The sequence below is a fragment of the Delphinus delphis genome, chromosome 11 (genome assembly GCF_949987515.2).
Source record: "Delphinus delphis chromosome 11, mDelDel1.2, whole genome shotgun sequence".
Classification (NCBI taxonomy): domain Eukaryota; kingdom Metazoa; phylum Chordata; class Mammalia; order Artiodactyla; family Delphinidae; genus Delphinus; species Delphinus delphis.
The window spans coordinates 64,125,219-64,141,132 of record NC_082693.1 but is presented as its reverse complement, the minus strand read 5'-3'; the positions used below and the strand labels follow the sequence as shown (position 1 = coordinate 64,141,132).

The following is a 15,914-nucleotide window of genomic DNA, read 5'->3' as shown; positions in this document are numbered from 1 at the left end:
ATAATTACAACAGTCTTCTAGTTACCAACTCAAAGTGAACCACTAGTCAGAACACAATTTTGGCTATTCCTATAAGTAATGTTTTTAAGTGCTCTTGTGTTTTCTATCAAATTCTAAACATTCAAGAAAAAGAGGCTTACCCTGGAACACAAACACAGCCACTTATGCAGGGTGATGATGGGGCACAAGTGAAGTTCATAGCCAGGTTTGCACATGTAGTTTCACAATTTACACCACCAGCTGGTAATTCAGGGTCAGGAAACCTACAGTCGAAATACTGTTTTCCCTCGGGGCAGATGTGAACTTCAGGGACAAGGCACAGATAAAATACCCTTAACTTTGTATTTGCTCTATACATTTAATCTTATTGACATGCATTTGTCATCAAAACACAATTCACCATAGAATACAGTGCATTTAACAGTAATAACTGATCTTACTCTGTGATGTTTGGTTCATGAGCTTACAAACATTCCCTAGACAGATTTCCTTTAATCACCTAAATTTCCAAAATCTATTTTGAGTTTGAAAACTTTAGCTGCCTTCCATAAAGCAGTAACTAAACAACTAGTATATAATTTTCTGAGATCAAGAACCAGGGTATTTTGATTAATCCAAACATACATTATCAATTTTTGAGGACTGACAGTACAGTATATTTAAACTTTACAAAGTTGTATGTTTACAACAAACACATGATACTTTTAGATCTTGCTTCACCTCTGAGTCATTATTTACATTAGTCCTCACTATAATGTAGAAGTGCAGAAAATGGACATAATTACAGGCAGGCTAGGGCTTACATATTGCTCCAGAAACTTTTGAGCTCAGAGGGATTAAATAACACCCCTTATCTAGGGCCAAAAGGAATCTTGGGGATTCCTCTGTGAGAAGTCTGGCCACCTGGGCATCCTTTTCTTCAATGCTGAGCCACCCTGACGCAAATGGGGCAAGGCAGGGAGGGCCTAGTAGCTATTGAATATGTGTGTGGTCCATGAACAGACACTGTAAAGAAGCCCTAGACAGCCTGAATCCTCATAAATTGAATCCAGGGCATATAATTTAAAGCTAATTTATAAAATATATTACATAACTGTGCAAATAAATAACAAAGCAATAGCTCACAATTAGTTTTAGCAGCCTACACTCTTCCTGCCCGTTAAAATCAACAAAAGGTAGTTTTGTGTAGTATTTGCCTAGAATTTCTCCACAGTGACCAAAAATTTGAGGCTTTTTGTGTGGTGAAAATAAGTAATATAAAGGGTCTCCTAATATATAAGATCTTCAGGAATGATATGCAATCGTAAGATGATATCCTCAAGAGAGATGGCAGTCGATGTCATTTTACATGCCATTTCTAATTGATGGCTGCTGGTACTAAAGCTTTGCTACTTATAATGTAGCCCAGGACCCAGTAGCATTAGCATCACTTCAGCCATCAGCAGAAATGTTGCAGGCATCACCCCTGACCTACTGAATCAGAATCAGCATTTTAGCAAGATCCCCAGGTGACTGTGTGTACATTAGAATCTGCTGGTCTGGAGTAGGGTTTCCTAACGGCTGTTGCACAAGTGAGTTCCGACAGGTGTCTGGATACATATCCCTAAAGCCTTTGGGGCACCTGGGGTGGTGCTGGGATAGGCAGCATCAAGGCAGCATCCCTGGGTTGATCAGCTCTGCCCCTAAGCAGCCTTATATGTCCACCCCACACTGTCCTACAAATATTATAATTCCGAACGTGAAAAAAGTTAGGAAGCGCCAGAGTACCATGTTGAGAAACATTCTAAGGCTATTCCTCCATGCACATTGGCAAGGAGGGCTGTGACGGATTAATAACTTCTGCCCTAAGAGCAGGAGCAGTACTAGAGGCACATTCTCTTTAAGGAAAAATCTAGATCTTACCAGCAGAGGGTGTTGCTAATTCATCACATTTCACAGTCCCATTTGAACACTGGCTGGTAGAAGTAAACAAGTAGTTAATTCATGAAACCAAACCTCAAGTTTTTTCTGTATTTCAAAAACAATATAACATGCAAGAATTGACAAATATGATTTTTCATTTTTACAAATAAGTTATTGGTGTAGGTCCAATTCGAAGAGAGCTATTTCAGTTCAACATATTTTTATCAAACACTCATATATGTGTGGGGCACTGTGACAGGCATGGGGAATTCAAACACCAAAATTCGTAGTCTTTAGCCAAGTGCCTACTATATTCTAGTAGGAAAGAAAGACATACAAATAAATAATTTAGCCAGTGTGACATGCAACATAAAAACGTTTAAGACATAGAAGTAAAGCACCAAAAAATGTTTAAAAATCTGTTAGCAATTGACATCAGGGCAGTCAAAGAAGATAAAGTCGGGAAAATTTTGAAGAAGGGATGAAGGTCACAATATAGATTAAAGTAGGAAGGCTGTCACACTGAGTGGAGATGTAGTACAAAGCCATGTAGGGGTAGGACAGCTTTCCATGCGACAGAGTACCATGTGGGAAGTGACAGGGGATGCGGATGGCAAAGAGTCAAAGGCCAGCTCCTATTAAGACACTAAGAATTTATCCGTGAAGTGAGTCACTAAAGACCTTAAACACAGATGTGATATGGTTGGTTTGAATTCTAGAAAAGTCATTCTGGCAGCAGTGTGGAAGATAGAGTGAAGTCCAATCTTGCAACCTGAGTTCGAAAGTCAGGGCATAAGGCAAAAACCAAATTCAGGCAATGTGAATCTTGAAAATCCCTTAAGAAGGTATCATGATAAGGAAAAACACACCAGTTCTCAATAAGCCAGTGGATAAACCACAAAACTAAAACCCCTCAGTAACTTACAGTATTTGAACATTCATCTCATCCTTAACTTTTATTTGAGAATCAAACCGATCAAAGGCCTTCCATTTCACTATTTGAAACTTCAATTCATAGCTCTTTTCTGCAGTTATGAGCACAAGACTTAGGCACTCCATGTTGAAATGTAATATATACATGTGGTTTTATATATATATATATATATATATATATATATATATATATATATATATTGGGTTTAATATATATAAATGTAATATATATGATTTAAAAGTGTATATATTAAGGTTATCTGTATTTTTCAAATTATAGGTGTCATATTTCAATTTATGGTTTTGGTTAAGAAGTTATATGATTACATGTTATTTGTCAAGAACAATCACCATCACTGAAATCTACCATAAGCCTGAGAGCGTTGGGATGAGCTCCCCAGGTTGGTAAATGCTGCCTCTGTAATGACACCGACAGTGAAATCTGCAAGGAAAAGAAAGGGTTAAATTAACAAAATAGGATATAAATTTTAAAAAAACACTGAAATTCAAGCAGACCATATGCTCTGTACTGGTAATTTTAATGCACAGTCTAACAATGGCATTACTCCATGAGATCCCATGCAATTCTGTTATACAAATGTGAAGCCTTGTGCAGCTTTAGATTTTGTTTTCTAAATTCAAGCTCTGTATTGTTTTAGTGACAGAACAGACTGTGTTGTTTTTGTCACCAAATAAAAAGCCCCTGAAGGCACTTCAGAGAAACACAACTGGTATATCATTTAGCCTTATGTAGACAACAAAAGTATTAATGTCATATGAGATTTGAGAAATTTCTGAGCGCTGAGAGACATTAAAATCCTGCTACTAAAATCTGCCATATGACCATGAAACATAAACCTTGCTATCATTATTGATATGGCAAAAGCAAGTGGGAATAAACTTCAGGATTAACCATCAGATTCCTTAGCTCTTTCTATAGAGCTTTTGTGAACACATACAGGGTTAACAAATAAATAAATAAAGGTAAAGACATTAAGAACTATTAAAGAAACAACTCACAAGCAGATCTTTGCAAATACGCACACTTATTTCATGGAAAAAGTGACTGTTTAATAGTGGAAAAATTTATGGTGCTGAGTCAATTAGATAAAAAAACAGAAAGAAAGGAAAGAGGCATGATAGCCCATTTATCCTGTAAGGGAGAAAAGAGATAAAAACTGGACGCTGTCAACCCACTCCTGTGACGTACATGGGCACACAAAAGCTAAGTGTGTCTTCATAGTATTTGCCTTCGGGACAGTTGCAGCCTTCAGCACAGTCATCAGGACACTGTTCTGGGGAAGAGAGAGAGATGCAGGAGCGGCGACAGAAGGTGGAGCAGTAATGGTACATCATGCCTTTCTGGCACACCACCCCTGAGAACGAAGAAGCATCAGTTGAGAAAGATCTCCACAGGGCCGAGAAGCATTTTATGCTGGGTTATAAGTCTATGATAGACATAAATCATGAAAAAAGAAGATATCTTACATCAATAAACCTAGAACATTACAGAATCCTATATCATAAATAAATAAATAAAATTATTCTTTGCCTCAGTGTAACAGAAGAACAAAATTTCTATGTGAAATATATTTAAGGGTGACATTCCATAACATTCTTTAACAGTCTGTGCTATAATTTTTTTAAATATTTTTAAGCCATTTTATCCGTCTAAATAAACTTCCCTTCCTCACATTTTAAATTTATTTACTGCTGTACTGACACCACCTTCTTCTTTGACATTATTTAATCCTAAGTAAACTTTTAGTCCTCTACAATTAGCACAAAACTTGACTTTATCAATCTGTACTCACAGCTCCTGTTTTTTGCCTTTTTAATCATGTTTGCACTTTTTGCTAAACCCTCCAATTTCTTTTTAGAACAAACTGAACTGATTACAGTAGGCAAACTAAAATAATCGAAAAACACACTTATACAAACAAAAATGCTGGATAAAACACAACTGAAATAATGTTAAATGTATAATTGATATTGTGAGAAAAAAATGGCGGTGGAGGGTAACTTCTCCATATGCCAGAAGTAAAGAAATAAAATTCAGAACTTTAAGTAGAGGAAGGGAGGATGGGTCCCAGTAATCTTGGACCTGATATTTAACTCTTAAGGAAATGGGAAATGAAAGTTGGTCCTTTTCAGGGCGAGGAATTGGGAGACGCTTAACTTGGACCTCCAAAACAATCTCCATCGTCAGTTGAAAAGATGGACTACAGCAGAGGTCAGCAAACTTTTTTTGTAAAGAGCTAAATGGTAAATAGTTTCTACTTTTCTGGCCATACAGTCTCTGTCACAACTGCTCAACTCTACCCCTGTAGCTCAAAAGCAGTCATAGACAATATGCAAACATATGGGCAGTAAACTTTATTTTCAAAAACACGGGAAGCCCAAGGGTGTAATTTGCCAACTTCTGGACTAGAAGAAATCTGCTCATAGTACAAGGAGATGCCAGGAAAGCTTCTCTAACTCTGTGGGGTCTCTGATGAAATAAAGTATCCTCTGAGAAATCAAATTCCTGCACAGGTTTGGTATATGGATTTACATTACCTTTATATTTAAATTATTTCTGTCTTAGAAAGCCCAAGCTGAGAAATTAACATCACAAGTGGCCAGTGTTACTCCTGGAATAATAGGAAAAAGTTTTTTGAAACCACTGAGGGATGAAGAGATGGAGAGAATGAAGCTCCTGAAACCCAGGTCACAGAAGATTCTAATGGGGGTAAGGGGAATGGGCAGTCTTGATAAAGAAAGATTAAATCATAAAAGAAATTATAGAACAGTAAGGAAAGGAAACAATCTACTATGCATGATAACAACAGACATCATAACCAGGAAGATTCGAGCCCTAAGAACTTGAGATAATAATTGTCTGTTGCGTAATTTACCTATTTACCTACAAATCTGTGTCACTATACCACATAATGCTTTCCCATACTTTCCAATATTTAGAACATTTCTATAAGAATTTTTTTCAAATGTTTCAAATTATTTCTGTTGCATATTTCAAACCATACAACTACACTCTAATTTTGCTTATGGTAAAAATAGTCAAAAGCCATTGGTCTTATCCAACAGAGCTCCAATTTTAAGAAATAAAGTATTTCACTTTTTTCATGTTTACACATTATAATAAGTCAAATAACCTAAGCAAATATTGACTTTTTATTTTAAAAAATAGCGGTAATTACAAATACAAAAATCTCTAAAGTGTTATTTGATCATCTTTATCAGTGACAATGCCATCATACTCACCACAGAATGAAATCTGAGCTCTGAAATCGATGGGAACACCATGCTGGCCACAGAGGTAGGCATAGTGGGCAAGAGCATTGCATAGGCAGGCGCTTCCACACTTGCATGCATCATGGCGGCATAGCTGATAGTACAGCCCAGGGCTAATATAGATGTGGCAAGGAGCAAAGAGCTCTTGGTGGATAACATCACAGTGTGCTGCATATCCAACTAACAGACAAAGAACCCCATTAGCACTTCATTTACTAGTCTAGCTAGTATCAAATACCCCTGAAGTATCAAATTCCAGCACTATCCAAGCATCTTGCTTTCCGAGAAATAACACTGTACTGAATATTATTTTCAATAAGAGCCAATATTTTCAGCTTATACTTCTTTTGGTAATATTGGTAACAGCACTTAATCCATATTTAATATTCTTCTAGCAAAAAAAAAAAAAAAAAAGAGTATTGTGTTATACCTGAATAAGTTGAGCAACAGAAGGGTTAACTGACAGAAGTGGCCTCAATTACCCCATCGCCTGAGGACCATCTTAGGAAATCACCCTAATTCTGTTATAAAGAACTGATGAATATTAGAAGGTTTACCTCCCAACATCCACACACAATAAAAGCAGTGCCAATTGTGGATGTTACGGCAATTCCCTGGGATACACAATTATCCAGGAAGGACTAGGAATCATCTCACTCCAATGGAGTCTCTGAGGTAAATGGTAATGAGGTAGATGCCACATAGTCGTTAAATGCAGTATCTGCGCAAGGCATAGTGCACAATGTCTGGTAAATATTAGGAGATCAATAATGTTTGATAAATGAATCTATGACGAATACGTGAGTAAATGAATAATGAACAGAAATTGGTAATGGAACATATGCTAAAGGCTATGAGCTATCACTACCAAGCCATTTGAGGGGATGTGTATAATAAGTTCTTGAAATGTGTTGACTTTTCCTTGAGAATGACTGCTCAGATATAATTCTTTATGGGAGTAACCAAGTTTGACAAAACAATCTGGATTTCATCTTTCTGAAAAAGCCTCGTCCTGTGATTTCTTGGTGCAATGGACCTTGATTGCATTGATTTCTTCACAGATAAAATTAATCAATCTTTGAGTTGTCATTGTCTTTGAGAGACAAGATGAGCTGCTAGATATAGAATTTTTTCATTACTGAGGAATTATACTGAACTTTTTTTGCTGAGCATTTTAAATATATTTATTATTGGAAACACATGGTAATTATCTAAGTAATTACCTGAGTATTATATATTTTTGCATTGTTATGCACATAATATATGAAAACAAATGACAGACTATAACAGCATACTATTAGCATATATACTCCTAATTCCCAGGATCTCCAAGCAATAGCTTTTATTGCGTGCCCTAAAGATTTGTAGATCAAAAAACATTCCTACTGACATTAAGTGAAAGGGTGACCCAGAAAATCCTTGTTTAAAAATATCCTTCAGAATCCATATCAGAGTTGACTTTCATCTATTTATTTTCCTTTCTTTGGGAATCTTTTTGAATTTACCTATTTGAAATTAAAAAATAATAGTTCATGGCAAAGGTGAAGAAAAATAATATCTAAAATATATATGTCATAGAAGACATAAGATATGGGGACAAAAATATATATATAAAAAAATGGTAGGGAATAAAGGAGGTCATTAAAGAAACAACCAGAGAAAATTGGAGTAAAGTCCAATTGATAAATTAGAAGTTGGCCTAGATTAAAAAAAAAAAAATCACTAAAAGCAAGATTATCTTGTTTTCTTTCCAGGACACTAAAACTATAAGTTAATAATAAGGACCATAGAACAATAAACAGAATCCTTCCAAACAACCACTACAAAATCCAGAAACTCTACTAACTTCTCATGGGTACTCAATCAATATTAATAATGAATTTTTAAAACTACATAAAAACAGTAAACCAACCAAAATAAAGGAACAAATTTAAATTATAAAAATATCTATTTAAGCATGCACATTAATTTTCTTTCACAAAGTGATTTTGAAAAAAAAAATACGCCTTCTTTTATTGAACAGTAAAATAGCCTTTCACGTGGTCTGCTGTGGCTTTAGTAAAAAAAAAAAAATACAGCCAAAAATTCTTGGCATGTGAGTTGCACTGTCATTGTAAATTGGAACTCTACGACAATCTCAAATTGTTACACACCTGACGGCACAAAGCTTCTCTGGATCACTGGCTTCCTGCTTATGAAGCCATAATATGTTCTGTGAGTAGGAACTTGTAGTGTGACATCAATAAACAGGAGAATTCACACGCACTGTCACACTGTGGAACCGAAGTTGAATATCCCAAGACTATACGAGCATTATTAGAATACTTCCAGAGATTTTTCTTTAGCATTTAAATAATCTGAAATACCCAAAATGCTAGCTCACATTTGGGAACAGTTGAGGGATTTCTGAACACCTAAAATACGTAAATTTATGAATGCAGAGTAGTAAATAAAAGAGTCATTTTCTGGAGTTCTTTTTTAAAGTAACCTAGATTACATAAAGAGGCATATGTATTAAATAAAAATACATAAAGAATGGCATCGATTTTATCATAATGAAGAAAATCAGAATTTAAAATCACTATCTAATTTTACAAAATTACAGTAATAGAGAGAACTTTTTCTTAGGTTTACATGCAGAAAGACTTACTGTTTTGTTGATTAATGTTGCAGGGGTCCATCATAGGAACATGAACAGGTGCAAAACAAGTGGAGGAAACTCTCCATGCATTTGCATGAAGTTGTGGGGTACCTTCTATCATGCCTGATGGAGAACTAGAAAGCAAATATAATATTCTCTTAGCCTCTCCCATTCATTTCCTTCCTTCAGAGTCTTCAAATATTGAAAAAAGAGAATACTACTTTTTTAATTTATAAAGAAATCTTAAAGCTTGAAATGTTTTATTACATCTTTAAATATACACGGTGTTAGCTTCTTATTATTAAGATTTTACAATGTGTCAAATTGTGGACATACATGGTTTTATTTAATAATCATTTCAGCCTTGTGAAGGACACACCATTATCCCCATTTTAGAGAGAAGGCAAAGCAGAAGCTTAGAGAAGTATTAATGTTCACTTAGCTGCTAAGTGTCAGAGGTGAGATTCAAACGTAGTTCACACCACTTTGATGAAATATCACACAACCAAAGCATGAATGCGTGTGGTTTAGGGAGGTGGAGGTAGGGAGCTCACGTGATTCTTTTCAGGGTAAAGACAAATGTCCTAAAGAAGAAATAGTCTACACTGCTGGTTCAGTATTTCAATTTTCATTATGAGGCCTGACATACTGAGGTTCCACTGTGAGGTTGGGCAAACAAACCAAGTGAAAATTAAGGAGAAATGGTATGAGGCACTCTTCACCCACGTTTTCTCACTTCTTCAGTTCCCTTAGCAAACCAAAGTGGAAGAGAAATATCTATCCTTCAGGCTTATAAACCACAACAATGTTTAAGAGCCAGACACTAAAATGCCCCCTCCAGAAGTCATCAAGATTTAGTAACTCATCAGCCAATAGTGAGTGACAATCCCTGTTGGAGCTGTGCCAGACACTGTCAGAACTACTTAGAGAATCAGGTTGGACTAGGTTTCCTGTAGGAAGCTTTGACCAAGCAAAACTTCACTAATGCAAGCCATAACTGCATGAATTGCTACAACACGGCCAAATAACAGAGTAGCATTTATCTTCACTCTCTTAGTGTCCAAATAAACATAACTACTTTGCCTACCATTTATCTCAATCACCAATATGAAGCTATATGGAGCTTCTCACCACAAAGACAGGAGTAAAAGAGGGAGCCACACAAGCTACTCCACCATGCTCATCCCTTGTAGCCACCCTTTCCTTCTTTTTTCTATTCCTCAAAATGAAACTATTCTAGAAATGTATAGAATTATAACAGACACCCAATCCAAAATCTAATTTTGCTCCAATGAGAACACAAAGACTCACAGAAATTGCATGACTTGCACTAGCTCTTCTCATTCTTTCCCTCTCCATCCCTCTTTATCCCTACAAAGCACAATAAAATAGGTCAAGGTGATAGGTGTACTCAGGATTCCCAGGAGGAACTGACTCAGAGCTTGGCTCTCTTATTTCATTTAATTCACTTAAAACAATAAATACCAAAAAAAAAAGCTGAAATGTAGACCCATTTATTTATTGCATTCATTTTATAAAATAGCCTTTCAGTTCACCGTAGTGAATTTACTAAAACAAGGCATACAAAATAAATTTTCAAGTAATTAATATTTTCCATTCATTATGTTTGCAGATTCACATTAACTTTGTGATGCAAGGAATTTTAACTGCTTATGCTGGAAAGCTAAACAATGTTTGAAAATTATCTCTGACTCTGAAATATTATCCTGCACTGTTATCAGGCCTGAATGTTTATACATGGAGGAGACTGGTGCCTTAGAAAGAGGCAGACAGATCTGCCATCTGTTAAACATTGACTACTAACCCATTCTGACAAACAGGAAGAGAAAAGGCTTAATGTCTCCTCTGCACATCTTAACCAAGTCACTTAATATAGTTTCTGTTTCACAAATTGATAAGAAATCAATATTCTGATCTACCAGTAAATGAAACAAACAAACAAAACCCGTAAATGACCTAAAAGCAAATTAATTACACAGGAGAAAAGGTAAAAGAAACTCTCTTTTAAAATTACAAAACTGAAATGCCCTTTCTCCTTGCTGATCCAGATTCTCTTCTTGGTGCTACATCAAAAGTCCTACCTCCGTTCAGTTCAACTGTCTAGTGCATATAAGGTACTCTGCTAGTTCTTAAGAATATAAGGATTAAGGACACGGTCTTTATTCTCAAAGCCTTTGCAGTTTTTTTTTTTTTTTTTTTTTTTTTTTTTTTTTGCGGTACGCAGGCCTCTCACTGTTGTGGCCTCTCCCGCTGCAGAGCACAGGCTCCGGACGCGCAGGCCCAGCGGCCATGGCTCACGGGCCCAGCCGCTCCGCGGCATGTGGGCTCTTCCCAGACCGGGGCACGAACCCGCGTCCCCTGCATCGGCAGGTGGATTCCCAACCACTGCGCCACCAGGGAAGCCTGCCTTTGCAGTTTTAAGTGGAAACCAGACAGATAAACGACAGATTTTCATAGATAAAAGAGTCAAAATTAACTTTGGTGGGATACAAACTCACTTTTTGAAGCAAATAATGACCGAGTTGGTTTGAAAAATAAATAGGAGTTAATGGGGAAGATTAGGGAGCGGACAGAACCCAAAGCAGGAAGAATATGCAGAAGTGTTTTTTTAATGGCATTTGGAGAATGGCTTCTCCAGGAAACGCTCCCCGCCTACCCAGCCCACCCTGAGCTACTCAAAATTTTGCTGTGCTTCTAGCCACAACCACACAAGTTAACACTTAACTTTTTGAATTCACCTCAGTATTTTTATACATATTGTGATTAATACCTCGCCTAGAACAAATTATTTCTGAAAGACGGTTGTCCTTTCCCAATCCACAATATAAGCTCCTTGAGGATGGGAACAATGTCTTACTGCCTCTATTGTCCCACAGTGCTTAGCACAATAACAGGTACTCAAAGCATTTACACTAAGTTATACACCATGTCTTATCACATGTAGGTGAAAGTGCTTTGTCAATACAAGGGGTATAAATGTATTTTATTGCTTTTTCTCCTAATGAAACACCAACTATCATAAAATCCAATTAACTTAGATGCCACAATGTTGCTTTAGAGATATCATTCATACCAAATGATATCAATATTATTAAAGTATAATTTACTATCATTCATACCAAATGATTCTAAGACTTTTTAAAGGCAGCAAAATTTTTTTTACATAAAATACCGTTAAGCTTGATAGGATAGGCGGCAGAAAGAGAATAACGGGAAGTTATTCTGTGGGTAGCCTTTAGGCTCTTGAGTCTCACTACTTAAACCCAAAGTCCAGCTCCACTGTATTTGAGCTATGTGACTGAGCTATTTATTTGTCACTTTGGTGCCTCAGTTAGCTTCCTTATCTATAAAACAGAGATACTAATCAGGGGATTGCTACAAAATTTAAATACAGTAATCCATGTAAAGCTCTTAGAACAGTGAGTACTAAGCTATTATTAGTTAAGTAAACATTTTTAATGTAAGAATTTATATCCTCTAAATTACTAGTCATTAAATTATGTTAGCTATACAGAGATCATACTTACAGAAAATCATCCCTTATGTTCCCATTAAACGTGCCACACAGACCTAACGTTCTTCTTTTCCACGCACTAGTGAGCTGAATATAAACTCTTTCCCCATCTATAGCAAACAGAATCTTTAAACCAAACGTGGTTTTTAGAAGAATAAATAAGGATGACAGAGTCTGAATTTCAACAATTCCTGCAGGAAAAGAACATACATAAATCAGCTTTGAGACTCACAGGCAGTGTTCTGAAATGCTAATGTACAACATCGGGAGTCTTCTTCCAAAAGACTTCTTCCCAGTTCCTGCTCCTGTGCTCCGGGGCCAATTTTCACCACCTTGTGCCTGCTTTCTTTTCTTCCATTTCCCTCTGGGTCTTCAGCAGATATTTTTAATACATTGTCAGGTGCACATGTAATTTCAGTTGGCAAGCATCTCATGGTGGGGGTGGACAGTCCTTAGACATTTGAAATCTGATCTCTTTTCCTTAACGTGTGTGTGTGTGTGTGTGTGTGTGTGTGTGTGTGTGTGTTCCCACGAATTGGTCATGATTCAATAAGGAAGGGGCACTTTTTCAAAAACTCCCCATTCCTTTGAAACTGTCAGCAAAAAGGGGAGCACAGCACTAGAGAAGCACCATTTTATGAGGCATCTTTAGAGAAGAGAAACTTGTGCTCAAGACTGAATTTGACTTTTGCAACCAGAAGAGTTGCTCCTGCATCTCTATCACAATTTCTGCCATCAGTCTGGTCACCAAACCGAGAAATCTGAGAATCATTCTTTGATCACTTCATCCCTCTTGTTGTCCTTCCCCAACCAACCCCAATCCAATCCATCACCGAGTTGACAGCACTTTTTTTCTAAATAAAATTTCAATCTGTTTTCCTCTCTCCATCTCTACTGTCACTGTCTTGGATCAGTTCCTCCTCATTCCTTGTATGCCCTCCTCTAATAATATCCTAACTATTATCTGTGCCTACTGTCTAACATTTCTCAAAGCCATTTCCATAGTGTTGTTATAGTAGTCTACCAAGAAAAAAAAGACAAAGTTAGTCTCCTCATTAAAACTCATTGCTTATTTGGTTGAAGCATATGAGATTGCCATCTTTGTACATAAAAATGGTCAAATAATAACAATTGCATATTCAATTTCATATCAAGTTCAATCAACATCCTGGCACGACATTGACTGTGACCATGTAATTTATAACACAATTCAAGACATTTCTGAAAGCAAAACAGACTGTTATTAGCAACTATACTGGAACACAGGCATGAACAGGGCCTCCCAGGAAAACCACAAAGTATGATGCCCTGTATATAAGGCATTCCCCATGGAATTAAGAGATACAAACTACTATGTATAAAACAGATAAGCAAGAAGGATATATTGTACAGCACAGGAAATAACAATCATTGTTTTGAAATAACTTTAAATGAAGTACAATCTATAAAAATATTGAATCACTATGTTGTATAACTAAAACTAATATAATATTGTAAGTCAATTATACTTCAATTTAAAAAATAAGGTCTTTCCCATTCTCACCCCCATCTCTTTCCCTCTTCTCATCTCTGGACATTCTACACTTACCCTCTTCATGCTGCAGCAATGCCAAAGTAGTTATAGTTCCCCCTAAACATACTGCATAGTTCTCCTCTTTGCTATGCCTAGAACACTTCCCCCATCTCCTTCATCCGTAAGGATGTAGGAGCTGTAAATGCTCAATGAGATAGTCCCTTTCTTAAGAAAATTTCCTGACCATACCTGCAGGGTTGAGTGAGTTGTACCTAATCATTTAGACCCCCAAAGTCCCTATGCATATCTTTGGGTTTATCATATTTTTAAGTGGCTGTTTACTCGTATCTCTCCTCTTCCAAACTCTAGTCCACTTGAGATAAACACTAGATCCCATAAACATGGCAGTCTCAACTAAGTCTGGCTGAGGAGCTGGCAACACATAGTCACTCAATAAATGTTAGGTTAGTCGGCTAATGGGAAAAGACTCCATTGAAGTCGTGCTGCTGTTGTTGTTCATGTAAGAAAAGTACACCATCAGCATTGCTTCTTACCATTCAGACTGAATCCCTGGTTAGGACTGGTGAGGATCTGTCCTCCCCTACTAAGGGTCACTTGTTTGTTGGAATCATCCTCCAGAATTAGAGTTACAGACTGAAGGCAGACCAAGCCAAGGTTCTGCATAAAAATCAAATTATCAATTAAAGGAGTGAGAGAGAGAGAGAGAAAGACATAGAAAGGGACAGGACCAATGGGAGAAGGAAATGGGAGAGGATGAGGGAGAGAAAGGAGAAAAGAAAGGAGAGAGCACACATGGATAAAAATGTATGGTATATAGAAAACTTGAGAATAAGCAATATAATAGTTATTACATCTTATTGTGAATATAATGTAGCCCCATTACTAATAAAATATATCTTTATGTAGTACATTAAATATACCATATACATACATACAGTTTACACAGATTATTAAATAGAAATTTTTTCAATAAAGTGCCAATAATTATGTTTTCCATACTGCATAATTAAAGGATCTTTCCAAATTCATTTGTGGTATATTAAATATTTTAAAAATTCAATGTAGAAAAGAACAAGGAGAATTACTGTTCCACGCAGAAGGTTAACTGAGACCTGACATATTGCAAAAGAAAAAATAAAAATCAAACTAAAAAAAAGCTAACAAAGTAGACTGGAATTTTGTTGGAAACAACCATTTTATGTTCGAATGAAAATAGAAAAAAAGATTTTGGCAAAATTTTGACTACTTGATTTAGAGAGAGATGAATGAAAGATGTGGGTTTCTTTGTTTACAAATTATTGATGTGCTTATTTCAAGAAAATGTCTTTAAAATAAATATTCCAGAATGCTAAAAAATCCATCATATCTATTTAGAATGATGTGAAACTTGTTAAATTCTGTCAAAAATCACCTTTAAGATAGCAGTCTGTAAAAACAGAACTACCATATGACCCAGCAATCCCACTACTGGGCATATACCCTGAGAAAACCATAATTCAAAAAGAGTCATGTACCAGAATGTTCATTGCAGCTCTACTTACAATAGTCAGGACATGGAAGCAACCTAAGTGCCCATCGACAGATGAATGCATAAAGAAGATGTGGCACATATATACAACGGAATATTACTCAGCCATAAAAAGAAATGAAATTGAGTTATTTGTAGTGAGGTGTAGTGAGGTGGATGGACCTAGAGTCTGTCATACAGAGTGAAGTAAGTCAGAAAGAGAAAAACAAATACCGTATGCTAACACATATATATGGAATCTTAAAACAAAATAAATGGTTCTGAAGAATCTAGGGCAGGACAGGAATAAAGATGGACAGGACAGGAATAAAGAAGAATCTAGGGGCAGGACAGGAATAAAGACGCAGACATAGAGAATGGACTTGAGGACACAGGAAAGGGGAAGGGGAAGCTGGGATGAAGTGAGAGAGTGGCATGGACATATATACAGTACCAAATGTAAAATAGATAGCTAGTGGGAAGCAGCCACATAGCACACAGAGATCAGCTTGGTGCTTTGTGACCACCTAGAGGGGTGGGATAGGGAAAGTGGGAGGGAAATGCAAGA

General features: G+C 36.5%; 1 protein-coding gene across 1 annotated transcript in view; it reads right to left on the bottom strand.

Annotated features, from left to right (window-relative positions):
• Positions 1-15,914, bottom strand: part of OTOGL (otogelin like) — a 147,866-nt gene that overhangs the window by 89,844 nt on the left and 42,108 nt on the right. The window contains 8 exon segments of the mRNA XM_060023861.1: positions 141-303; positions 1,903-1,955; positions 3,203-3,277; positions 4,046-4,211; positions 6,100-6,309; positions 8,780-8,904; positions 12,319-12,496; positions 14,373-14,496. Coding sequence (XP_059879844.1) covers positions 141-303; positions 1,903-1,955; positions 3,203-3,277; positions 4,046-4,211; positions 6,100-6,309; positions 8,780-8,904; positions 12,319-12,496; positions 14,373-14,496 — 1,094 coding nt within the window.